This window comes from Seriola aureovittata, chromosome 5, assembly GCF_021018895.1.
Source record: "Seriola aureovittata isolate HTS-2021-v1 ecotype China chromosome 5, ASM2101889v1, whole genome shotgun sequence".
NCBI lineage: Eukaryota > Metazoa > Chordata > Actinopteri > Carangiformes > Carangidae > Seriola > Seriola aureovittata.
Genome location: NC_079368.1, coordinates 26,158,161 through 26,184,494, shown reverse-complemented (window position 1 = coordinate 26,184,494; position 26,334 = coordinate 26,158,161). Strand labels below are relative to the sequence as shown.

The window sequence follows — 26,334 nt, the reverse complement described above, 5'->3', positions numbered from 1 at the left end:
AATGCTCTACTAAGCAAAATTTATAGAGATGTCAACAATTTTAATACAAATATTGAGCAACATTATGTTTTGGCAGATATATCTGTATCAGTGTAAATGTCTGCTATTACAAAACAAGAAACTGCAGCACAGCAATGTCAATTATATGCTTGAAATCATTTAGAAACACTATCATTGTCCTACTTGGAACATGACTTGCTCAGAACTAATTTAAAGGATCCTGACTAACAATGTTTATTTAAAAAAATGATTATTGGCCAATAAATCATTACTGCATAGCATCAAACATCATTTATCTGTGGGCTATAATTTGTCACGTGACATCACATTTGTGTCCCCAAAACAAAAGGTATATTTGCAAAGTAAATAATTCATATAAAATAAGAATATGCTTTGTCAGAATGTAATGTTCAAATAATATGTAAATAGTAAAATTTGTGTCAAAATAGTTAAATAAAGAATGAATTAAATGAATAGATTCCTCATTTCAAGTTACATTTCAGCCCTTCTACTGGTTTTCTAGTTTACATTTCTTCTGTCCTCCATTTATATCTAATTTCTGTGCAATTACTTCCCAGCTGTATATAACTATAATTTTTAGGAATATAATTAACTGGACCTGGACCCAGATAAGTGGCAGAAAATTAATGGGTAGATTAGCAAATAAATAACCTGTGGCTAGCATCAACAATAATAATAAATAGTAATAACACGCTTCAACATACTGTAAAACAAAAGAACTAACAAAAAGCCACCTGAATGCATAATCCACTGTCTCACTTGTAACTTATAGATGTAAAATAAAAGTTACAGCTAATGTTACTGTCTACTGTCTATTTAAGACCTATGTAAATGGCATTTAGGACTTTTTAAGTGATGAAGGTTTGTAGAGTTATTTCCTGGCTTTCTTTTCCATCTGTACGTGAGTGATTTACAATAAGCAGAGTGTTAAGACTAAATGTAATAGGGCTTTTAGGCAATATTCAAGTTTATTTTTGAAATTGTACAAGAAAAGATGGTAGGCAAATGTGATTTTCTGAAATTGGAAGAGGGCTCAACCTAAACACTTGGCACAACCTTAAAAAAAGAACACTAGTGTTACCCTTTAAAAGTTGACATACAGCTACATTCAGGGCTGTTAATTTCAGTCTTTTTTCATCACAAAGCTTATTTGACATGCAGTGAAAAAACAAGTCTCTAAAGGAGATGCTCACCCACTCTTCGTCTCACATGTCCTCCCTCCTAATATCTGGGGTAGAGCACTCGCTGAATCTGCCCGTCGGCCTTATGATTGTCCAGCCACTTTCCACACTGGAAGATGGTTGTGACAGAGTTGGCTGTGTTGGTCACCTCAATGCACTCTAAGTACCACCCACTGTTGGACCTGCTGTTGTCGTGCTCCACTTTGACCCTCAGCAGCTCCCCGAGGTCCAGCATCTCCAGAACAAAGCGGTCCGTTTGCCCCCGCTCAAAAAGGTTGCGGAACTTCTGCCGCAGATGCCGCTTGCCCGAGTCACCGTTGACGCCGTAGATGGTGATGAAAACGTTGGCGTCTGTGCCGGCAGCTTTGACATCCCCGGTGATGACGATGATCTCGTACTTGACGGGAACCAGGTTGCGGACTTTGCTTGCGAAACTCTCAATGGACTTGTAGCACTCAAATGTAAGGAACTGGTCCTTTTTGGCTGCCAGGGGGATTTGTGCATCACAGTGGAAGAAATATCTAAACAGGAGGGAAGGTTTGAAGTCACATCCAAGGATCTTTAAAATAATATTCTATATAACATAATGTAGATCCACTCACTTGTTTCCCAGCTCCTTCTCTGTCACCACCACCTCCATGACATGCCAGAAAGCTTCACTCTTGACCTTCTTGCTGTCTTTCGTTATGTGGCCGAGGCAGATGCCGGCGATCTCCCCCACGTGTTTGGACGAGAACTCAAACGTGTCAGTGGCACCACTGTGAAAGGACAAAAGTTTCAACTAGTTTGATCCTGAACAGTGAACAGTTAAATTCGCCGGTGTGCCGGAAAGCTTTTCTTTTCTGCATCTCATGGGATTAGCTCTCCAGAGAGCAGACACTTGGAGAACAGAAAGTGAAGCTACAAGATAAAAGAGGGTAGAAAAACAAAACATCTGAAAGCGAGGAGATTATATAAGGAAACATAATAGGGTTTTACCATGAGCCGAGGCACCTAGATTCCCTTTGAAGACCTACCATAAGAACTTCTTTTTCTTATTCTCCAGAACAAACTCCTTGGAACGAGCTTTCCTTCCCTCCAACACGATCCAGGCGTTTTCCGTGGTGGAGGCGTCGTCTGTGTTCGCAGTTGTTGTGGCAATTTCATATTCTGTGGAATTGTAGAGAAACAGTCGCACTATATATCACTTCACATCTGGCGAGTAATCAGCTGCAGGTCATTCATCTCCGACAATTAGAGAGCTTGTAATCATGCCCACAGACTTCCATTTTTACTGACTGGTTTTGTCACTGAGGTCTATAGAGTCGTTGTTGGCACAGGCCAGCTCCCTCATAATCTGCCCATCGTCTTCACTTTTAGCCAACCAGCGGTCGCAGGGGAACCTAAAGGTCTCGTCCATGGCCTCATCTTTCACGTCAATGTACTCCAGGTGCCAACCAGGAGCAGGGCCTGTTTACAGCAGGAGCAACAGAGTCCACTGTGGTTTTATTCCTTCTATACACAAATGCTTTTGTTATTTTTAAGCAACGATCTGAATTTCTCTGTTTCACTATTTAACAATCTAATGTGAAAATATACCGTGCAATCCCTGTGCATCACAGCTGCCAAATGCAAAGTTAGATACAGTTCCGGTATATCAAATTGGCTTAGGAATTTCTGTCTTGAGGAAATACTCCTTCAATGTTTATTCTGTTGTTTTCATGAACAAAGATCCCTTCAATTGCTGTCAGTTATACTGTTTTGACTCCCAGCGCTCCTTTCCTCCTCCTCACCTTTGTTATCATGCCACACTCGAACCTTGGAGAGTTCACCCAGACTGAGCATGTCAGGAAATCTGAACACATCCTTCATTTTACGCTCAAACTTGTTCCTGTTGGTGCTCTCCTTCAGAGGCAGCGTCCCAGTGTCCCCGTACTCCCCAAACACGATCGCAAACACGTTGGCATCAGTGCCGGCACCTAAAACATCAGACAAACATTAGATTTGCCCTAATGATGCTGCATGAATGGTGCAATGAAATGGACACGTCATGCTAAGTCATCAGCAGTAAAATACATGTGCAGCTTTAACACCCTGTGTTAAAGATGTTTTCTAGATATATTTGAATTAAAAATGTCTCTAAAACAAAACAACATGAAGTACATAGATACGTAGAGTAGCTCTCTCATATGACTCCAAATAACTTATTTTCGTTATCGATTAATCTGCTGATTGTTTTCTTGATCGGTTGTAAGTACGACAAAGAAAAGCATCAAACATTTCAGAAACTGGAGAGAAAGTCTCCAGAAATTTTTGCTTACCTGATTAAAAACAACTATTTGGTTATCAATAATAATTTTCTGTCAATTGACTAATTGATTAATCGTCTAATCATTGCAGCTCTAATCTCTTGAGAGTTGAGGCTTTTATTTGGTTACGCTGTAAAAAAAAACCCAAAAAAACAAAACAAAAACAAAATAAAAAATCTCATGTGACTCACCTCCGACGTCACTGGTCTGGACTTGGATGATGTAAGTTGTTTTCTCCACCATGTCCTCCTCGTCCACCACAGCTGCCAGCTCACACACCTTCGTCCTCTTTGGCCCTTTGGTCTTTGACAGCCAGTTCTCGTAGGTAAACAGATACACTTCCTCTGTGGTCAGGTTCCGCATCAGGATCTAAAAGCATTTATTAAGACATGACGTTTGGATGTGAAAACTATATGTCATTGTTCAGTTGCAGCACAAGATATGTCAGAATCAGACCAACACAAGTCGTCTTTATTTTAGTATTTGTGGACTACATGGTATTAAACAAGCTAAAACTGTACCAATAATAATCACAAATGCATCCTGCTTCTACTTGAACAGAATCAGACAAAATAATGCAGCTGCAATTGATTGTTTTTATATTGAAATCAGGACTTGAAGGAGTGCAGTTTTCAAATCACAACAGCATTTTTTTTTGACAATAACCTGCATAATTAACACTGTCTTAACAAGCTGTAGCAGGTGAAATTTGAGCTGGAGCGCATTGATTACAATACTAATGAAAACTGTGCCTAGTGTTACACTACATTCTCTGATCTTAGTAGGACTTTCAGCCAGTAGTGTCATTGCACATGATGTTTTAGCATTCTTTCTGACATACTGTATGTTGGCAGGTTTTATCATAACTGGTTCCTCGATAGAGAGATGCCCTAGTGGTTTTTATGTTACCCTGTCAAGAAACCAGTCGGGACGACTCCCACTGCCATCAATCCGAACTCTGATCTTTTTAAGAGGAGCAATGTCATCTATCTCCAGGCTGAACGTGTCTTCTTGGCCTCTTTCAAACCTTAATGAAAACGATATAGAGTGTAAGTATCATTTTGTATTTGAAAACATCTGGACATGGGATGGTAATCTTTAAGAAACAGTTCTAGAAATTTTTGCTTCATTGCTGAAAGTTAGATGAGAAGATTGATACCACTCTGTCTGTACGTTAATTATGGAGCTGGAGCCAACAGCTGTTTAGCTTAGCTTAGCTTAGCACAAAGAGTGTAAACAGAGGGAAACAGCTAGCCGGACTCTGTCCAAAAGGCAACAAAATCTGCCGACCGGCACCTCTAAAGCTCCTGAAGCAGACATGAGAGCTATCAGTCTTCTGACTTAAGTCTTGACAAGAAAGCAAATAAGCATATTGATCAGAATGTCTAACTATTCCTTTATTGAGAAGTGCTCAGTACAATTACAGGGGTCACTGGAGGACGAACCTGTCCTCATTTTTAGGAAGCAGCATTTCCTCTGTGCTCCCATTGGCTCCGAACACAGTTAGGAAAATGTTGGTATCAGTCCCTGCCTCCTGCGTGTCACCTGTGACAACTGTGGCCGAATAAATAACCTACAATATACAGCAGATAATATAGATACAGAAAAGATAAATTATGTTTGCTTATGTAACACACAGACCGAGTTTTTTCCAAGATATCATATCTTAGGTGCAGTATGACTCACTTTGCGGATAATGTTGATCGTGCTGGAGTCCAGCACATTGAACAGTCTGGCAGTCAGACCATCTCCCCTGTCTTTAGCAAGCCAGCACTTACATGGAAAGATGTACTTGATACCTTTGGTTGGCACGGCAACCGACAGCTCATCCACCAACCAGCAGCTCTCTGGTGTGACACCGTTATGGCCGAGCTGAGGAAGAGACAGAGAGAGAGAGAGAAGAAAGAGAGGGGAGGGGAGAGAGAGAAAGAGGGGGAAGGTAGAACTGGGAGTTGATATACCATTTGATTTTGTTTGATCTAGGTACCAGAAGGCACTGCTAGAATTAATTATTACTGGGTGAGAATGGCTTTATTTAAATTTTTAACATCAGTGCATCTGAGGAGGCAGCAGAGAGGATATGGTTTTTCACAGATTTAGCTACAGAGACAGTCCCAGATTCTCACTTCCACCCTCTTGATCTCTCCTACGTCAGTTCCATAACACACAAAGTGGTCCATGGTGCCAGCTGTGAAGGCTTTCTTTCCCTCCGGCAGGTCCAGCCACAATCTGTCCGTCTCGACTTCGTTGGGGCCGATGATGATGACATAGACCCTGGCTGTAGTGCTGGCATCACGGTCCATCCCCGTAGACAAGGTGAAGTGATAGGGGATGACTGAGCGAGAGAGAAGAATGGTTAAAGTGTGTTTTTTCTTTGTTTAAAAATTGCATTGAAATTAAAGGAACAGTTTAACATTTTGGGAAATACACTCGTGGTTTTGTTCCACATGTTACATGAGAGAATTGATAGCAGTCTTATGTCTGGTTGGTTGGCTAAGGGTAACAAAACCCCCCTATCAGCAGCTCTACAACCCACTAAATTAAAACATTATATCTTGTTTTTTAGCCACAAATTGTTATTTTTATACTATGTTTTCTTCAAATAACCAGAAAAGATATAATGTGTTAATTAGTAAGCTTTGAGGTGTTGAGCCAGTTTTGTTATCCTCCAAGCCAACCTAGCTATTTTCCCGTTTCTAGTCTTTATGCTAAGTAACCTGACTATAGCTTGAGGGTGGTATCGAGCTTCTCATCTAACTCTCAGCAGGAAGCATATTTCTCACAATGTTGAACGTTTATTTCGGCTAATTTGTTTCCTAACATTTTGAATCATTTCTAAATGGCTGTACTGTTGGAAGTTTTGCATGCATGGGGGTTTTCAGATTCTGGTTCCTTTATGTTTGGCTGTGCTGCAAAAGAGCACATTGTTCTCATCATACTCAAACCTGGAAAAACATGAAGAATAGTTTTGTGGCCTTACTTGGACCTTCTTCCACCACAGCCACCTTTTTCTTCTTTTTCTTCTTGTTGGCATTTCTGTCCAGGCCCAATTTGGCCTGAGCCATCTTCATGGAATTTGGATCAATGTGTCTTTCACCTTCATATCCCTATACCAGACACATAAGAGACCAACTTTCATCTCAGAACTAATTTCACTGCAACTAATAGAAAATCAAAGTTAAATGGCACTCAGAGACTGGACAGTAGCATAATGTCGTGACTTAAGACTATGAAATGACCAAATATGAATGGAGACGTTGTGCCTCAATGCTCAGACCCAAACCAGCAGCACAAGACTCAGAATCTTACCGCACAGGAGGATTGTATCAGTTCAGTAATACTAACAACTTGGCTGAATGTGTAAAATGTAGGTCAGAAAGATATCCCTTATTTCCCTGCATTTGAGAGTGTGCAGAAATTTTGGAAAAATGTACTGAAAGTTTTATCTAAAATTATTCTGGCTGTGTTGCCTCTGTGCCCACGATTATGTGTTCTTGGACTGTTTCTGAAAGACCTGAGACTTTCAGCGGCACAGTAGAAAATGGTGACTCTTAGCCAAGCACACCATTGCTGTCTCATGGGAAAATACAGAGGCCCTGACTGTATAATATCATAATCATAATCGTCTGTAAGTAGATTTAATATCAATTTTATTTTTGTTTTTAATTTCATTACTTTTGCTCTAGTTTCTTCTTATTCGTCTATGTTGCATTTGCAGAGCAAAACTGAAGACACAAAAAACAGATTCTGATTCTGTGAGTCAGTGGCTACGAAACCTTTCCTGCTGCTTGACAATGGAACAATTGTTTTTGCTGCAAAAGGAAAAATAGAAATACAGAACGGGTTTATAAAAGTTTTGAAATGTATGTCACTTTTATATTTTATAGTAAAGCTGTTGATATTAATGGAAAACAACTCCTGGACATAGAGTTTCACGTGTTATGTTCCTTATAATATGAGACAAAAACACAGCTCTGTTATGGTGAACACCTTTAAGCTTTGATTGACTTCTGCATGTAAATTATTCAATGTACAAATGGGTTAAGCTTAAGGATTTTTTTTAATGTGGACCTGTTTAACACACACACATGCGCGCACGCACACAATTCTCTCTCTCCCCACCTTGACGAAGAAGGTCCTCTCTATGCGTTTGTCCTCTTTCTTCGTCGACAGCCAGCGCTCACACAGGAACATGTACACCTCTTCTGTTTCCAGGTCCAGCACCTCCACTTGGTCCAGGTACCAGTCAGCCCCCATTTTGGAGTTGTCGTGACGAATGCGAATCTTAAACACTTGCCCCAGATCCACAGCTTCAATGGAGAACTTGTCCACCTGAGAGGAAGAGAGAATGTAACACACTTTACTTCTGGAGAGCAAAAGAGATGTGACGTATACAGTTATGTATCTCACCTTTCCCCACATACCTCTCCTCTCTCAAACTTGTTTTTATTGTTCTCAGATTTGGCGAGTTTTCGCTCTCCTGTGTCTCCCAGGTCGCCGTAGATGGTGAGAAAAACATCGGCGTCAGTACCAGCTCTGTACATATCACCTGTCCGCACGGACACCTTGTATGTGTGAGCTGTGGTGGAAAAAGTATTACAAACAAATGTATTACTTTGTTTGACTAACAGCCTAAAACCCCAAAATATTATATATTTACGATGACATTCAAATGATTAACCTATCAAAATTGTTGTCAATTAAAGTTTCGTAGATCAACTAATCAATTAATTGACTAATTGTTGCAGCTGCAAATCTCCTTCTGCCTTGTAAAATAACTAAAGCAGTCAAATAATTGCAGTTGCTTATTTTTAGTGGAGTAAATGTATAAAGTAGCATGGAGGTTAATAAGAAAAAAGAAGAAGTAACAGCTATGTCAAATTTGTACTTTAGTAAAAATGAAGTTGTTTGCTCAAATCAGCGTAAACTTACTTTCCAAAGCGTCCTCCACCTCTGTTTCAGTTGTTTTCAGCTTCCCATCCCTGAGGAGTTTCTGTGTGATGATGTCCGAGGGGACCAGCTCCCTCACCGTCTCCCCATCATCTTCAGACTTGGCCAGCCAGCACTCACAAGGGAAAATGGTCGTCTCTGAACCCTGCCATTAAACACAGACATATCCCCAAGCTGCTGTGTCTGTCTAACATTGAAGGGACGTACAAGGAAACAAGACAAGGAAACTCTTAATGATTTGCGCAGGTGTAATCTCAACTGGATTTTTACTACCTTTCCTTTCCTGAGCTGTCGCCTGATCTCCACTCTGTCGAGGTGCCATCCCGGGTTGGTGCCCCTGTTGTCGTGTCCTATCCTGATTTTCTCTATAACATCGCCTACATCCTCCAACTGGGAAAAGAGAACAGAGTGTTTACAGAGCTGCTGGCGCCGTCATAAAAGCTGTATAGTCCAAACTCACACACTAACCTCCACAATAAACATGTCCTCAGCTGCCCTCTCAAAGTACAGACGTCTCTCTCTCTTGTTGACACACAGGTGTTTCTGCTGTGTGCACACTCCCTTATGTCCGTACAAGGCTATAAACACATCAGAGTCTGTTCCCGCGGCAAACACATCACTGGTGTAAATCTTTATCTCGTAAGGCACAACTGAAAAATGAGAGGGGAAGGTGACGGGTTTGTTTGGTTGACACAAGCAAGATGGAAGATACAAAAATACAGTTTAACAACATGTTGCTTATGCTGAAGACTTAGAGAAGTGAAAAGTCACAAACTCAGTGTGCACAATTTGATGTGAACAGGATAAAAAAAGAAATCTTCTTTTCGGGTATTATGAGACCTCTGTGGTGCTTAGGTATGATATGCAGGACTACTGGTGTTGCCATTTTTGGGCATTTACATTTGGTAAGTCTTTAGAATTTCACTATACCATAATTCACAGAGAAATATTTTTGTGTATTGTAAGTATACTTTTTTCCAAAATGTTTTTATTTGATGGTCTCAGTTGGAATGCACTTTAATAGGATTCTTTAATGTAAAACACAATAGACAGACACTTTAGTTATCCCCTAGGGGAAATTCATGATAAATTTAAGAATAATAAAATAATACAATTGCTATAGAATAAGCAATAAGGGTTTGGAGCGTTAGAGCCATTTCCGTTGTTAATTACAAAGTTTATATTTCTCAAGATGCCTTAATATTGAAACTTTGCACATTTTTCTGTATACTTATTATGCTTAATTATATGATGATGGCCTGCTCTAGAAGGAAGAGGAGAGGCAGAGTTTGCAATGTTGTGTTTTTTTTTTTTTTTGTTAAATTGAAAATAAACTACTAAATGGCTGAAACATTATCTACAGCTGCAGCGTTGTGATTTGGACTGTTTCATGCGTGAATCAAGAAGCAGAGTCTTGTTGCGGTGGTGAAGTTAAAAGGCCTCCGCAGCAACATTATAACACTTGTTACAGATTGCATCAAAGAGCAAGTGCTGTGACAAGCACCCTTCCTCAGGTGGAGTGCTTTAAGCACATTTTACTGCTAATGCTTCCACACATTCAGCTGAGAAAACTTTTACATTAAGCACTTTAAAAGGAAGATATCTGCTCCTTTCACTAATGGATTTTTATACTTCTTCCACGGCTGTTCACTCACATGGCGTGTAGAGTTCAGTCTGCAGCTCAGCAGGATAGAGATCCCTCACTATCGCCCCATCATCCTTTCCCTTGTCCAACCAGCGGCCACACGGGAAGCGTAGTCTCTGACCCTGCGAGGGGGCGTTAATCTCGACCCAGTCCAAGAACCAACCAGGCGAACCCCCTGATAGTGGAGACACAGTCATATGTTATTCAGTTTCATATAGCGTGCTGCTTGTGACTGCTGAGTTTTGGTCTGTGGAGCCTTTTCTTTCCCCACCTGAGTTGTTGTGCCCAATCCGAAGCTTTTCCGGGTCGCCCAAGTCCACCGCCTCCACAGTGAACTCATTGATCATCCCCTGTTCAAACTTATTCTTATAGGTCTTACAAGCCTTTAGGTTGATGATCCCTGTGATTTGAAATTCAGATTGGTATCATGTAGCCAATAACACGCAGTACGAGTCTGCCACAACATGCCAGGATGTTGGTGAGGCAGAGGATCTCACCTGTGTCGTCATTTTCACCAAACAGGATGGCAAAGACGTCGGCATCAGTTCCAGCATACTTCTTTTCTCCAGTTTTTATTCTAATAGTATATGTAGTAGACATGGCTGTAAAATAAATTGAGCAAATCAGTAGAGTAATCCTTTTCATCTTCTCACTAAGACATGAGTTCCTCTGTACTCTCATGTACACTTGCATGTTTCACCAGCACTTAAATACTTGAACAGGGCTCCCTTTTATCTCCCTCTACTAAAACATGAGCCAGCTGTGAAACTGTCTTACATTTCTGCTCCAGTCCAAGCGTCGCGCCCGTCCCCTCCTCATCCTCATCCTTCCTCATGAAGGCTTCATCCACAGGCACCAGCTCTCTCGCTATCTGCCCATCGTCCTCATCCACTGCAAGCCAGCGGTTGCAGGGGAAGTAGTACCTACAGTGCCCGAGAAATGCCTCAGATCAGCACTCTAAGTCAAAGACGACCTGCTGATACCTCACTATCAGTTGCATGCTGGTTTCACCTACGTTGTGTCATCCTTTGTGTCCACTATCTCGACGCGATCCAGGTACCACGCTGAATGAGGCTGGGTGTTGTCGTGGCGGATTCGTAGCTTCTTCAGAGGGCCCAGATCAATAGCCGTGACGGTGAAAACATCCTCCTGCAAAATACAGCAACCACAGATACTGTTCTGTTGCTGACAAGAGATTTTAAGTTTTATTTTAAAGCTGAAGACAGACATGACATGTAGGATGAGAGAGAAAGGGAGTATTGCATGCAACCAGTGGTGGAAAAAGTATTCAGATCCTTTACTCAAGCAATAAACACAATGTAATAATACTCTATCATGAGAAAAAGTCCTTTTTTCAAAATTTTACTTCAGTCATAGTACAGAAGTATTGTAATATGTTAATTCAATTATGTATTATGTATATTGAGAAGTGTTTTCTTTTTTTTGTCCGTCCCATTTACAAACATGACATTTAATACAACACCAACCTTAACTATGAACTCAGTGTTATAACATTTAAAATCAATCATCTGTTTTTTTTCTGGGAATAGAAAACCTTTATTGTCATTGTATTAAAAATACAATGAAATTAAGAGTGCTACTCCTGGTTGGACCATTAGTTAAAAACAATTAAAAGAGGCAGCTTCACACTTATTAACACACGTGAACACAATCCCAATATAAATAGATAAATATAAAGTGTCTCAGCGATTATTGCAAAAGTGTAGATGTAATTATTCACTGTGGAAAACTGCACAGGAATGATGAAAGATGCATAAGCACTGTTTTTCATTTTGAATGATTGTGGTGATTAAAAGTGCAAATGGCTTTAGGAAAGAAACTGTTCATGAGTCTAGTTGTCTGAGTTTTGAATGACCTGTGGCGCCTGCCAGAGGGCAACAGATCAAACAGGTGGTGGTCAGAGTGTGAACAGTCTTTTCTAATATTTCTGGCTCCGGAAAGGTGGCGGGTGTTGGCAATGTCTCCCAAGGACAGAAGAGGGCAGCCAATGCTTTTTTGCGCAGTGTTTATGACCCTTTGAAGAGCCAAGCATTCCTATCACTGAACGACAATGGGCTGTTGTTGCTTTTGATCTGCCGGAAGAAATAAATATAATTGTCGGTGGACACGAGTTTTGTGTTCCTAGAGAACCAGGTGTGATGTAAAGATGAATAATTCACAGGGTTGGATTAAATAATGAGTAAAAGTAGGGCAGGTTCAATAACACAGAGGACTCCTCAGAGCTCCTCTCAGTCACAGCTGGCTCGCCTGCAGGGGAGCATGTAATCCTAGCAGAATACACTCCCACCCACACCTCAGTGCAAGACTCATGTTGCATGGAAGTGCTCGAGTCTTTGACTGCTTGATCATTTTCAGCAGGATACCCTTCCAGGACAGTGGGTAAAATTGCATTGTAATTTTATGCTCTTGGTTTATGGAACTCAGCGAATGTAAGAATATTCGGTGTGACATAAATAATGTCTTTTCCCTCCCTGCATTTTCCCACCTTACCTGTAAAAAAAATCCAGATTTAAAATCTAATCCAGTTTATTACTTCCTTTTATCTTTCGCCCATTTAAAAAACTAGTGATTGTGACTTTGTGCAACACATCATACCTGCTCCCGCTCAAATTTGTTGAGGTTGTCAGAGTTCTTCAGGTAGCGCTCTCCGGTGTCACCGCTTTCTCCGTAAATATTAATGAAGACGTTGGCGTCGGTCCCAGCCCCCAGCATGTCGCCAGTGAAGACGCACACTTCGTATGTGTTGACTGTTGGACAAAGCATGGGATGAATTACTAACACCTCTTTAACCTGTCACACACTGAATGTCGGTCAGGAAACTGTGTCAAATCAAACCATGCGTGTCTACAACAACAACGCTGAGTAAAAGGTTAAAATATGTGCTAAAATATTTCAAATAATGAAGATGAAGCAAATAACCAATAGATGTCTGTGTATATGGTCATTAAAAGGTAGATATTCATGGTACTAAACTATGATCAAAGCTGTCTAAAAACGGAAAGGGAAGATTATAGAAAGAAGAGGCGTTCCTCAGAATGAAACAAGCTTTTCAATCTTCTTTGCTTATATTTTCTTTTCTCTTATTTTAAAATTATAATCCTTAAGATTTCAGTTCTGGTTGAATTTGCGACAATACTATCTCAACAGCTCCATTTGAAATGACTGGAAACATATTTAAGGTGCTTCTTTGTGTGAAAAAAACTGCGGGGGGGGGGGGGGGGGGGATTTACTGTGGTTATAATGAAGAAGACCAAAGAAAACAGTCAACAAAACAAGAGAATATGTTTATGCTGACAAATTATGTGCAATGTGCACATGAACCAATTTTTTTTCTCTTCCTTTTTCCTGTGAATACCTTATGCATGTGCATGCCATTTAAATTCAGTCTGCAATCGACAATTCTACTATATAAAGTGGTAACTAAGTAGTACAAATAAAATTTAATGGCAATAGCATAATGTATGTATCTTTAATTATAACTTAAAGTTAATGTTTATCAGAGCTCATGGGGACACATTTCTCTCTCTGAAGTCCAACATTACACTCAGATATCTTCACTTCGTACCTTCCAGCTCCTCTGAATCCTCAGGCAGCAGCTCCACCACCAGCTCGCCGTCCTCCTCTCCCCTGGCCAGCCAGCGCGAACAGGGGAAATGATACGTCAGCACCACCTCCTGCATCTCCTCTCCTCCCTCTTCGTCCTCACCTTCCTCGTCTGTCTTCTTCTTCTTTTTCTTTTTCTTGTCCTCCTTCTTCTTCTCTTTGGTCACCAAGGCCATGATTAAATGTTTGACGTCCACTGACTCCAGGAACCAGCCGGATCCTATCCCTGAGCCATCGTGACCGATGCGGATCTTGAAGACCTTTCCCACATCTTTGGCCTCTATCTGGGGAAAAGCTGCAAAGTCTCAACTCAAAATGAAACATCTGACACTAACCTTTCTTTTTGGTACTCAGATTTAACCGCTAAGATGCATTTTGGAGTCACTGAAAGCATAAAATCCAAGCTGTGATACCTTGAATATTTCTGTGGTGTCACGCTCAAAGTTGTTGGATCTGCTTTCGAGCATGATAACCTCAGTCTTCCCCTTGTCCCCAAAGATCTGGATGAACACTCTGGCATTGGTGCCAGCAAACATCACATCTCCAGTCACCACTGTTACCTCATAGTTAATAACTGAAAAATAGAAATTACAGTATGCATGAGGGCCTCCATGAAAAAGAAAATTTCGTGTACATACACAAGAATGAAGAATTTACATGACTTTTCAAAACATTTGTTACAAGGTGCATCAATAGTCTATGAAAGTGGTAATAATGAGGGAAAATTAATAAAGAATAACAACACAGAGTCTGGTAATATTCCTTGGGAAAAATGTGACTGAAATGTGCAGATTTTGAAGCACCAGGAAACTACAGAATTAGTCTTGAGTTACAGGACCAATTACCATGTCGGCATGAATCTGCTGTGTGTTTTGGTTTGTTTGTATGGGCCCTCTTCTAATGCTGTGAGAGTGTGTTAATGTTGCCTACGCTGATGCATGTCCAGGATCTCGCTGGGGTAAATCTCCACCTCCGTCTTGCCGTCAGCCTCATCCTTGCAAAGCCAGCGGTGACTGGGGAACATGTAATGCTTCCCGTGGACTGGAACCATAATCTGAACGCTGTCCAAGAACCAGCCGGCACGCATGCCTTCATTGGTGTGGCCAATCATCAGACGGTTAATCTGGAGTATTGAACGGATGAACACTATTCAAATTTTATGAATAAACACTCAATCAAAAGCACCTTGATGGCGAATGTTGTTAGCCCCGGAGAAATCGACACGTTCTTTTGCCTCCACTGTGTCACCTGTCCAATATCAAAGGTTTCCACTCTGAAGATGTCAACGCGGCCCGTCTCAAAGTAGTTCCCCAGGTTGTTGGCAGAGACCACCAGCATCATCTTACTGGTGTCGCCTTTCTCTCCGTAGAGCTTGACGAACACATTAGAGTCTGAACTGCCCCCGGGGATGTTGCCTGTCTTCACCGCGATGTGATAATCAAGGTCTGACACACACACACACACACACACAAGCTTCAGCATCAGGTGGATACAAGTCATTAATGTTAGAGTAAATTAGAGCGTTAGGTCTTACTGTAAAGACGCTGTCCATCTGAGAACGTCACTAACTCTCTTGTAATCTGTCCATCATCCTCATTGCGGTCCAGCCACCTACACAGGACATATCATGAACAAACTCTCAGCTCGTCTATTACACACACACACACACACACACACACACACACACACACATCTGGGGCTGGGGCAACTACTCAGTGCATGCTCTTTCTTTGTTCACACCGACACTAATGCACCTGTTGCAGGGGAACTCTACAGCGTGGGCCTCCGCCTGTCCCTCCTCCCTTACGATCACTTTATCGAGGAACCAGCCGCAGCCTCCACCTTTGCCATCATGTCCAATCCTCACCCTGCGGACCTGCCCGATGGCTACGGCCTCGACTATGAACTCATCCATCTAGAAAGACACAAAAAACAAGCAAAAAAAACAACAATTAACATCGCATTTTGATGCCTTCTTATATGTCAAACACAGGAATATGTGGTGAAGAACAACTGGCAGATATCATGACATAGTTTTTGAATCAGTAGCATAAAGTATGAGAAATGCATTGCAGTATTCCCATCAAGAGAGTCTAGTTCATCCATATAAAACACTGTTGATTAAAATTAGGCTAGAACAGAGATTTGGCAGATTCCACAAGGGGTTTGCCTGATTACTGGGGTGAAATCCATAATCAGTCAGAAACATATTCCCCAAATTTGTCATCATTGGCATCAATACCAGAAACAGTACACAGCATGCTACAGGCAGGCTAATTGGCTTAATTATAATCACACTGATTAGTAATTGGCTTCTGTGTGTGTAATAGAAAATAGAGAGTTTAATGCTTGTAGACTGGATGGAGACTTGTCATCTGATTTTTAAAGAGAAAGAAAACAGCAAATTTTATATATAATATATGATTTCTTCCTGAAATATCACTAAGCTCTATAGTATGTCAATTAAGCAATATCACGCAGGAGGGAGTGATGTTCTGAATATCAGCTGACTGAATCACAGCCGTGATATCGCTTTTATTCAACAGTTCTACGAGCGCCATATTAGTTACATAAGCAACAATATTATTATTTGTTATTATTTATATTTATTATGATTTGTTTATTTCATCATTCATTCGTCAACGCCAACACAAATAGTTACGCAACTGGACTGGTACTGGACTGTTGCTAAGCAACACAACCATTTTCCTGACCTGCACAGTTCACACTAGCTTGCTACTTTGTCTTCACGTTACCTGTGTGTAACGCTGATTAATGGTTAATAGAACACCTGTGAAGCGGAGTGATACATGCAGTTAAAAGTCCCAGTGCTGTTGTACCTTATATCAGCACTCATGGAAAGCCTCTCGTCCAATCAAATTACTTGGTTGGAACTAACTGCTGTATTAACACTGATGTACTGAATGTACCTACATTTCCTTTCTCAAACTTGTTGACGTTGTTTTTGCAGATGACCAGCTCCCGATCTCCAGTGTCTCCTTGGTCTCCGATCAGATTGAGAAAAACGGAGGCATCTGTGCCGCTGCCGCTCAAGGTCCCGGTGCAAACTGTCACTCTGTATTTTAACACTGCAGAAAAGAGGAACACGGTTCAATAAAGTTTGAACTTTTTCTCTATATTTGGCAAAGCAGATATTTGGTCGCCCATGGTGAATACAGGTGCATATACACACAGGGCAGTGGCTCAGCGATCAGTTCCCCGGTGGCAGGCAGCTCCCTCACAACCTCGTTATCATCTTCACTGGTGTCCAGCCACCGCTCACAAGGGAACATATACTTCTCCTTTGTTAATGTCTTCATCAGAGTTGCCTAATAGGAGAAAGGCAATACTGGAAAGTATGTTTGACTTGGTATGTGAGGTGGTGTCTGGATTATCATTTCATTGAAGTGTTTAAATATCGGCTGAAATCCCTTAATATCCTCTGAACCTTCTTCTTTCTTCATTTCAAATGCAAAGAGAGAAAACAGACCTTGTGGTTGAAAGAAATATTCAAACCTGTAATAAACATGTCCGTTATGAACCAAGGATACTAGGCAATCCAATAATATTATTTATAAATGATTTATAAGATTCTTGTAGAATCACAACAAAAACTACTGTTTATTAATCAGAAATGCATGTGACAGACGGAGCTAATTTAACTGATATAATATGTAAACAAATTGTACTATCATGAGACAAGAGATTTCCTCACCTTGCTGAGATGCCATCCTGCAAAAGGACTTCTCTTCTCATGCCAGATACGGAGTTTGGTCAATTTTCCCAAATCAGGCAGCTCAACCTGTGTTAAAGATAAACGCAACTTATTACACAGCCTCATTATCTGACCTGTTGATATCACTGTGTGTGGTGTTGAATTAGGATACTTACCATAAACCTGTCCACCTGTCCCTGTTCAAAGTTGTCGGTTTTGTTGTCCAGCCTGATCTCGTCCGACTTGCCCTTCTCCCCGTACACCTGGAAAGAGATTTCTGCGTCGGTTCCTGCATTGGCCAGATCTGACGTCCAGATCCACAACGACCAGGGGTGCTCTGAGGAGAACCAAATCAAATCGTCAATATCAAGCGATATCATAGTTTGTTATACCTTATATCAGATTGCAGGTCTATATTCATCATTTGTTTGTTACTGCCCCTGTACAGAGAGGTCTAGTTCTACTCCCTCAACATGTTGTTGTTTGTTAGGAAATCGTCTCAGGGCAGAAACTGTCATGTTGAAGACAGTGATTGCAGCAGACAGCTCCCAATTGTCAATTTGTGTGATTGTGAATGGATAAGAAGCAAGGCAGTAAAGGAATACTCCAAAAAAAAAAAAAAGAAGAAAATCAGGCTTAAGCTTATGCACAGATTTTCATGCATACGTTTGTGGACCATAAAAAAACAAATATGGTACATAAGATTTTGGAAATATTGGACTTCATTTCACAAGCAATAGGAAAAACAACAGACTAAAATTACAAAGTATAATGAAAGCAGACTGCCTGCCGAGTCATTATGCAAATGTCTGATACATATAATGGAGTTAGAACGGTTTTGCTCAGTGTTTCAGCAAATAAAAGAGGAAAATGGCAGCATTTACCGCTGCTGCCGACTGGTCATAATTATTGACATTCAACTTACTTTTCTGCCTCTTCTGTCTGAGAGAGACCATCTCGTAGAGCTCCCTCTCTATCAGCCCGTCTCCCTCCTTCTCATCTAGCCATTTACTGCACGGGAAAGTCTGCTCAATCCCTGTGAACGGACAGTACACCACCACCTGCAGGGAAAACAACAAAAAACATAAAACAATGATTCAGCTGAGTTAATTCACAGTAAATTAGCAGACCGTGGAGTTTGCATGTTTGGGCTCGTGCATGTTCAATGTACCTTCTCGCAGAACCATCCAGCACTGAGTCCTCCGTTGTCATGTCCAATGGTGACTCTGCTGAGGGGACTGAGGAGCGCGGCAAGCTCAACGTTACAGATGTCTGTCAGGCCCCGCTCAAACTTTCCTCCCTCCAAAAACACCTGGATCACATACATCGGAGAGAAGTTTAAGGAAACAATAGATCATCCACGGTAAGACGGATGCTCAGTTGTAGCTGAGCATCCTCTTACCACCCTACTATTGAGCAATTTGCGGAATGGTGTGATACTGATCACCAAATAAAATAAGAGTCTAGAAAGAATATTCAAGTATCATCAGTTAAACCTAAGCTCAGTCCATGAAGAGGGGATGGAAAACTGTTCTTTTCTGTCTTTACACAAGAAGTCTGTGCTTACAGACGCACAGAAAACAGATCTCCTCCTCTCTGAATGTGAGCTGTCACCTTCTGGCTGACGGTTTAGAGTAAGTGTAAACTAAACTGTTACAAACACTCATTTGTTCCATCCTCTATCAAGATTTGAAACAGTAGCAACTAAACGCTTCTTTTGACTGTAAGGATCAAAATATGTACATCAGCATGTGCAATATTCTCGTTTTGCTGGTTTATTATGATGTTTGTTGTTATTTCCACTGCACTTTTACCGTTTTATTTTACTGTTTTTTTTTCTTTTTTCAACTGACATGATATCAGGGACTGACAACTGAGACATGCAATACATTTTCATATACATTCCCTGTTTTCAAGTTGATTTGTTGAATTTATGAATTAACTTTTGAACTTTCCGCACTTAAATGCATCAGTTTTCATAAGGATGCTGTTACATAATTCTGGCAATTAAAGCTCTGTGTGGCACGAACTCTGAGCCAAAGACAAATTTCCCCAAGTGACAATAAAGAATATCTTGATCTTGATATACCCAGAATAGATTGAATAAAATTCCCACTTAAGGACCGTTTTCATTTGCAGCACGTATGAGTTTGGATCTTTGTTCAGGAATTCTGCCCACTGTGGGACTCTGCATCAATGGATGGACAAACAAAAAAAGCAGAAGACTCAAAGTTCATCAAAGGACTATTTGCGTGATACTTTTCATTTGAGAAGTAAAGCGCAAAACCACCAAAGTAATGACCATTTAGTGGCAAAAAAATGTCATCAAAGTTGACAAAAAATTGCCTGGAATCTGATAGAACTAACATTTCTCTTAAGTAAGAATGATTATTGCAGACAGTCTTTTAGAACAAGTTCTTTATCCACTCCGTTTCACACAAATAAAAACTAACTAACCCCTGCTGCAGCCATTGTTCTTCAAATTAAGTACAAGTTGTCTACTTTCTTGTGTACGGTATCTTCATTACCTTGCCACTGTTCTTCAAGCCCTTTGAGCCGTGCATCACGATGTGGATTTTGGAGTTGGTCCCAGCACCACGGATGTTTCCTGTCACAATCTGGACGTTGTACACAATACCTGGCGGATACAGTTACATGTCAGGCTATAAGAGGCTCTGCCAGGGGGTCACTACGCTTCAAGGCACCCATATTCCCTAAGCAGCTGAGCAGAAATTAGATCAACCAGATCCAAGCATCGATAGTCTGACCCAAGAATCAGTGATTACACTTTTTTGGCAAGCTGAGAAGAAAACACATTATTCTGTTTGGAGTGAATAACAAGGTATAAAACAGCAAATTATCTTGGTATTAGAGGTGTAAATTGTCTTACATTCCTTTATGCAATATTTTTTAGACCAGGCAAGCAGATAATTTTTTCAAAATGAGGCAAACAATTAAGAGAAAACAGCCACTTATTGAGCTAATTTTCATTCTTGCCATGATTCTCTTGCCATAATTGCATTCACTGACATGAAAGATCAGGCGGGTGTAACAGCTACATTTTTCAGGCTCATAAAACAAGTTTCTTCCACATTTCACCCTTACCTGTGGGCTGGCTCCCGCCGACCAAAACATCCCTCTGGATCTTCCCGTCATCCTCGTCGATGGCAAACCAACGACTAACTGGAAATTCATACACTACTTTGTTTCCCAGATCATCCACAACCACCTGTATGTAAAAGAGAAAAGAAGAACGTCATCAGAGCCAACAGTGATGCAGACCTGTTGTACATAATATGAAAATCTACAGTGGAGATGAAGTTGCAGAGACGGTCAGTATTACCAGACACAGTGATGATCGCAAAGATCAAAACTGTTATTACAGCTATTGGGCGTAAAAATTAGAGTGTGCGAAACTTATTATATATTAGATTAAACATGTTTCAGCTGCAATGATGAGAGAAAAACCAGAGTCTGAATAATTTTGCTGAAAGATATTTACTCACAAATGCACCTCAGTATAATCAACATTGATGTGAACCACCAACTAGTCTGTCTGTTTGTTGTAAGGCAATCCCTTAATGGGGCACGGTTTCCCTTTACACAGAGGGTAGAATGACGACATGTGCATCCTGTGTGTGTGTGTGTGTGTGTGTGTGTGTGTGTGTGTGTGTGTGTGTCAGTTGCGCACACTGTATGTGTTGGAGGAGCAGGGACACCAGTCTCAGATGAGACGACTGAGAGGAAATAAGGGGCTCATATGTCTTAAGTACCTCTGTAGAGGCAAAACCGAGCAGAGTGAAGGACAGGAAGACTCTAAGACAGAGGCTTTGCTTCAAGATAAAGTAGTGAAAAATCCCTGAAAAGGGTACACATGATGTAACAAATGAAAGTTGATGCATGTCATTCTTTAATTATCTGTCTTGAGAACTGATGAAGGGCATGAGGTTTGGGCATTAAATTTCCTATTAATTTCTAGGTTCCTTAAAAAAAAAAACCTGCGTTTTACCTTGTCCACAAACCATCCTGCTGAGGAGCCTTTATTATTATGGCCAATCGTGATCTTCCTCACTTTGCCCAAGTTTGGTGCATCAATGGTGAACTTGTCCTCTGTGCCTTTTTCAAAGTTATTTTTGTCATTGTCAAGTTGTCTCTCCCCTAAAATAAAATAAGTCAATTTTATCAGTGGAAAACAAAATTCGAAGCTCATCGAAGCTGGTATTCACTTTGTAAAAAAAAAATCAACTACTTGACCACATATGTGAACTTGAATTACCGCCTCGTGGTTGTATGCCTCCGAAGTTGCAGGAAATATGGTCAAAGACTCCTTCCTGAGTAACAGCATTGAATAATGGCCAGAAGAGTTTTTGCAGAACATTATGATGTCACAGTGAAGTTGATCTTTTGGATACGAAATGTCATCACTTCATCATTTTATCCTATTAGACTGTGTTATATTGTCATAATTAGAGTATGAATTCTTGACTATTGGCCAAAATGTGTTTTGTGAGGTCAGTGACCTTTGACCACCAAATTCTAATTAGTTAATCCTTGAGTCCAAGTGAATGGTTGTGCCAAATTTGAATAAATTCCCTCGCAATATTGCGTCCACATGAATGGGATGGACGGACAACGGAGGCATAAAAACACGTGTTACCTGTTGCATTGTTGTCATTTACCTGTGTCTCCAAACTCCCCAAAGATGTTGATGAAGACATCTGCATCTGTTCCACTGCCTTTTACATCTGCAGTGAAAACACTCACCACATACTTATTATCTAGAAAATTTGGAACACAAAACAGTAACTCAAAACAGTTTGTCAACCACATGGAACTACTGTGTGAATAAAAATAAAATAATCAATTCATGCAGATTCATTTAATAAATCACTGGAGGCAATGACAATGCTATAAATACACATACTTATTGGCTCAGAACTGTGTATACATACATTTGGGGATGTCCATGGGGTCCATGCTGCCCAGCAGGTCTCTCACATAAAGGCTTTCTCCCTCTGTCTTACTGAGCCAGTTGTTACAAGCAAAGTAGAACCTCAAGTGAGGCCTAATCACATCCGTCACCACCACTCTGTCCAGGAACCAGCTGGGGTTCAGGCCGGTGTTGTCGTGCTCAATCCTGGACCACCAGAAAAGTAACATCCAAGTAATTTAGTTTAATTCATCTTGCAAATGAATTCAGGGGAGGAAACAAATCTGAATCTGATCCAAAAATGTCTGACCTAGCTCAAATGAAAACCTGTGCTGTAACGAATAGCACACTGAAAAATATTCACTGAAGTGAAAAAAGAAAAACAGGATCAGGGATGAAATGTGTGACATACCTTATCTTTTTCAAAGGCCCAACATTGTGAGTTCTAATTCTGAACACATCAGTTTTGGCTCTTTCGAAGGCTGTGCGACTCCTGAAATCACAAAATGGTAAACATTTGGGTCCCACCCTGAATTTCATTCTCAATTTGAGAGAATCAAACAGGTAAATGTTAGGTAGGTCTAAGAAAAATAACAAAATATTCCACATTCACTCCCGGTGCATAATGAAGTATAATAGCCTTGCAGATGTTTTACAAAAATCATGCAGCATATCACGTCACACAAAGTGAGCTCAGCGTTAACACCAAAATCACAGCACACAGTCTGCCGTCTGTCTGAACAGCCATTCTTTCAAAACCACCACCACCACTGTGTTAAGAAATGAATAAATACCTCTTTTCTGTGCTGTTGAAGTGGAGAAATAAAACACGTTAGTTTAATTACAGGAACATACTGAAACAAATGGTTAAATGTCATAACTGAGGCCTCTGGCTAGAGCTGCGTGATAAATATATTAAAACTTTATTCTTTATTTGACAAACTCTTTTACATTCAACAGTCTTTGAAGACAACTTACTTGCTGGCCAGGTGGACTTTGGGAGTGATGCCATATTCTCCGAACAGAGTGACAAAGACGTTGGCGTCAGTGCCTGCCCCTCTCTCATCACCAGTGATGGTCACAACCTCATACACTGGAGAGTTTAATGACACAAAACAAATGGAAGCAGGATACAGTGCATTACAAGGGAAAGACATGGAAATTCAATAAATCAATATAAAAAAAAGTATCGCTAAGAATTGGCATCAAAGTCAAGGTATCGGTATCAGTGCAAATATTGAAATATTTTTGAATGATACCCAGCTCTACTTTTAATTGGTATTTCTGACATTTAACGGTGAGAGCCAAACACAAACTTTAGTGGATTGTGACTCTCATATTAGGATGTGAATCCTAGAAAGATTGGTGAGTGACAGGTGTCATATAGCTGTAGGCTGAAGATAACATACTGACGATACATGGATACTTCTTCACTCAGTGTAATGTTACCATGAACATCAAACTAAAGCATGGGCAAATTACCACTGGAGCCACTCAGAATAACGATTCACCTCTCCCCTGGGTGTTGGGTGTCTTCCCTCAAACAGAACATGTCATGTGCTATGTTTATAGAGTATTTTAACTGTCACTTCCATAGCGTGACTTTTATACATTTCACAGGTTGAGGTAAAAACTTTGCAATTACCTTTCTTTTTGTGGTACTCGTCCTCGTAGTTCTCCACTTTTTCTGGCTGGTAGTTGCGGAGCTCACTCTCATAGATTTTAACGTAATTTTCAACCTTCTTCTTCTTGCCTTTCGTCTTATTGGTGTCTTCGTCACTGTCCCCCTTCACCGAACCTTTTTTCTTCTTTTCTTTCTTTTTCTTTTTCCCCTCCTCTTCATCCCCAGCTGCAGGTTCATCCTCTTTCTCTGAGTTCTTCTTGGATTTTTTGTCTTCATCTTTGGATTTTTTATCCTTTGAACCCATCTTGTCTTTGACTGAGGATTTCTTTGAGCCTTTCTTAGTGGTCTCAATCACATCAGGGAGTTCCACCCCTCTCTTTTTACTCTTGGAGTCATTGTCCTTACCTTCATTATCTGTATTCTGCGACTCACTGCTCAATTCATCCCCGCTCTCCTCTTTGGCTTTCTTCCTCTTATTCTTGACCTTTTCTTTATCTCTTCCTTTTGTCTTGCTTCTCCTCACATCAGGCCCTGATGTGTCAGAATTGTATCCTTCTTCATCATTGTCTCTAAACTTCTTCTTCCTCAGTCTTTCATTGTCTGACTCACTCACCTTTCTACTTTTCTTCTTGGGCTTTGGTTTCTGATCCTCCGAGTCCTCGTCATCTACATCTTTGGTTTCCTCCTCTGCTCTCTGTGTTGTTTTTTTCTTTTTTGTGGGCATCTTTAATTTATTTACTACCTTGTAACCGTAACCAATTCCTGCCTGTTCCGGTGAAACTTGATTAAACTGACCTGTGACTGCGTACGAGTGACCTGCTGGCTGGACAGGTCCGAGTCAGAGCTCACAGACTGCTGTTTGGCAGGCAGCTGGGGAAGCCCCTCTCTGCTGGTTATCCTGACCTACAACAGCAGCAGATGCTCTGACCTCATTAAAAATGATAATCTGCTTCTTGTCACATGAGCAGAGGAGGTAACCCTTCTTAGGACTGGAGAGCTTCTAGAAAATTCCAAATTGGCATTGTGGTTATCCCCCTTTTATACAGTTAAACTGCTTACAGCTATCTACCTAAAAGCGGCACTTTATTAGATGCTGCTTTGTGCTAGTGACTGAGTGATAATGAACCGAATGAAAACAAACATGTAAACACAGCTGACATGAACCCAAGTGGATGATAAATGTAAATACTCCTTAGGTTTCCTCTGTCCAATTTCATTCCTGTTTGTTCTTAACTTGATTTCATTCAATCAAATAAACATATGAGACACCTACAAATACAGACAAGAAGATTATTTTGTGGCATATTTTCTGGTAGAATACTGAGAACAAACTTTTATTCCTGAGTGTGTTGAGTGAGTTTATTTCATTATATTTCCTCAAGTCATGTTTATTTTGTTGTTAAGTAGTATATCTAATCTTTTAGGTTTGTTCTCACAATTATATATTTAGAGTGAGAATGTATTGATGTACTGATTTTTGATTTAGTTGTTAGTTGCATTTTCATTTTCAAGTTTACACGATCATCTTAATAAAGTCCCCAAATGGCTTCTATAATGACTTTAACAATTATAATTTTGTTGTTAGTTTCCTGCACCAGATGCTTTGAGGATGGAACATTACATGGATCATGGATTGTGCATTTAAATGAGAATCCAACCCTTTTTAAGAATTGACCTTTCTTATTCCTGTGCCCTAGAACAGATTGGTGAATATTTGTGAACATGCAGCACTCACCACTAAACTTAGGAAGCAAAGGGAGAGCACTGACACTGTTTGTGCAATTTCTTACACCAAAATGAGCGTTTCAAATCTTAAGCTTTACATCCAAGTACATTTCACAGCTACTGGAGATTATTGGGTTAGTGAGATAATGTAATGGCACAATGTAATTTCAGCTGTATAACTTCAGTGGCCTGACTGAAGCAAGCCTTTGACTTTTTTAGAATGACATCTGCAACCAAGTCTATGACTCCAGGGTGTTTTTCTGTTGTATTAGTTCATAATTTGCTCTCAATTTTTTAATGTAATCTCTTATGTATGTGTGTGTGTGTGTGTGTGTGTGTTTGTGTGTGTGTGTGTGTGATGAGGGGGGTGGGGTGGGGTCGGTGTTCAATTAAAAAGATCCATGCATTCCACGTTTTCATGTCACTTGACATTTAATTTATATTTTAATCAATAATAAAAAACTGTTGATACTTCACAAAGTCTGTGCCCCTTGTGTTTATCCATGGATTCTCTCTGATGTTTAGCTTTAGGAAAGATAATTGTTCTTGGCCACAGGACTTACATATGTGACATTTAAATCTTTAATTTAGTCAAAACTGCTTTCAAATAAACTAATTATAAGTTTATGAA

At 40.4% G+C, this 26,334-nt stretch overlaps 1 protein-coding gene across 1 annotated transcript; it reads right to left on the bottom strand.

The window, feature by feature from the left end:
• Window positions 1-87: 87 nt before the first annotated feature.
• Window positions 88-25,998, bottom strand: loxhd1b (lipoxygenase homology PLAT domains 1b). Its single transcript, XM_056375853.1, has 42 exons — window positions 24,000-25,998; window positions 23,333-23,447; window positions 22,767-22,847; window positions 22,377-22,561; window positions 22,104-22,202; window positions 21,434-21,582; window positions 20,530-20,653; window positions 19,953-20,062; window positions 18,596-18,736; window positions 18,350-18,485; window positions 17,601-17,761; window positions 17,425-17,511; window positions 16,903-17,038; window positions 16,644-16,798; window positions 15,464-15,624; window positions 15,244-15,320; window positions 14,958-15,154; window positions 14,640-14,832; window positions 14,123-14,283; window positions 13,672-13,993; window positions 12,702-12,853; window positions 11,101-11,234; window positions 10,863-11,008; window positions 10,583-10,687; window positions 10,357-10,485; window positions 10,096-10,260; window positions 8,909-9,090; window positions 8,714-8,830; window positions 8,423-8,585; window positions 7,915-8,069; window positions 7,613-7,822; window positions 6,471-6,597; window positions 5,617-5,825; window positions 5,177-5,362; window positions 4,936-5,063; window positions 4,400-4,517; window positions 3,682-3,859; window positions 2,975-3,160; window positions 2,481-2,651; window positions 2,219-2,351; window positions 1,805-1,960; window positions 88-1,723 (listed from the first exon to the last, which is right to left on the bottom strand). Exons 1-42 carry the CDS (start codon window positions 24,700-24,702, stop codon window positions 1,243-1,245), a joined length of 7,224 nt encoding a protein of 2,407 aa, XP_056231828.1. The 5' UTR covers window positions 24,703-25,998; the 3' UTR covers window positions 88-1,242.
• Window positions 25,999-26,334: the final 336 nt, after the last annotated feature.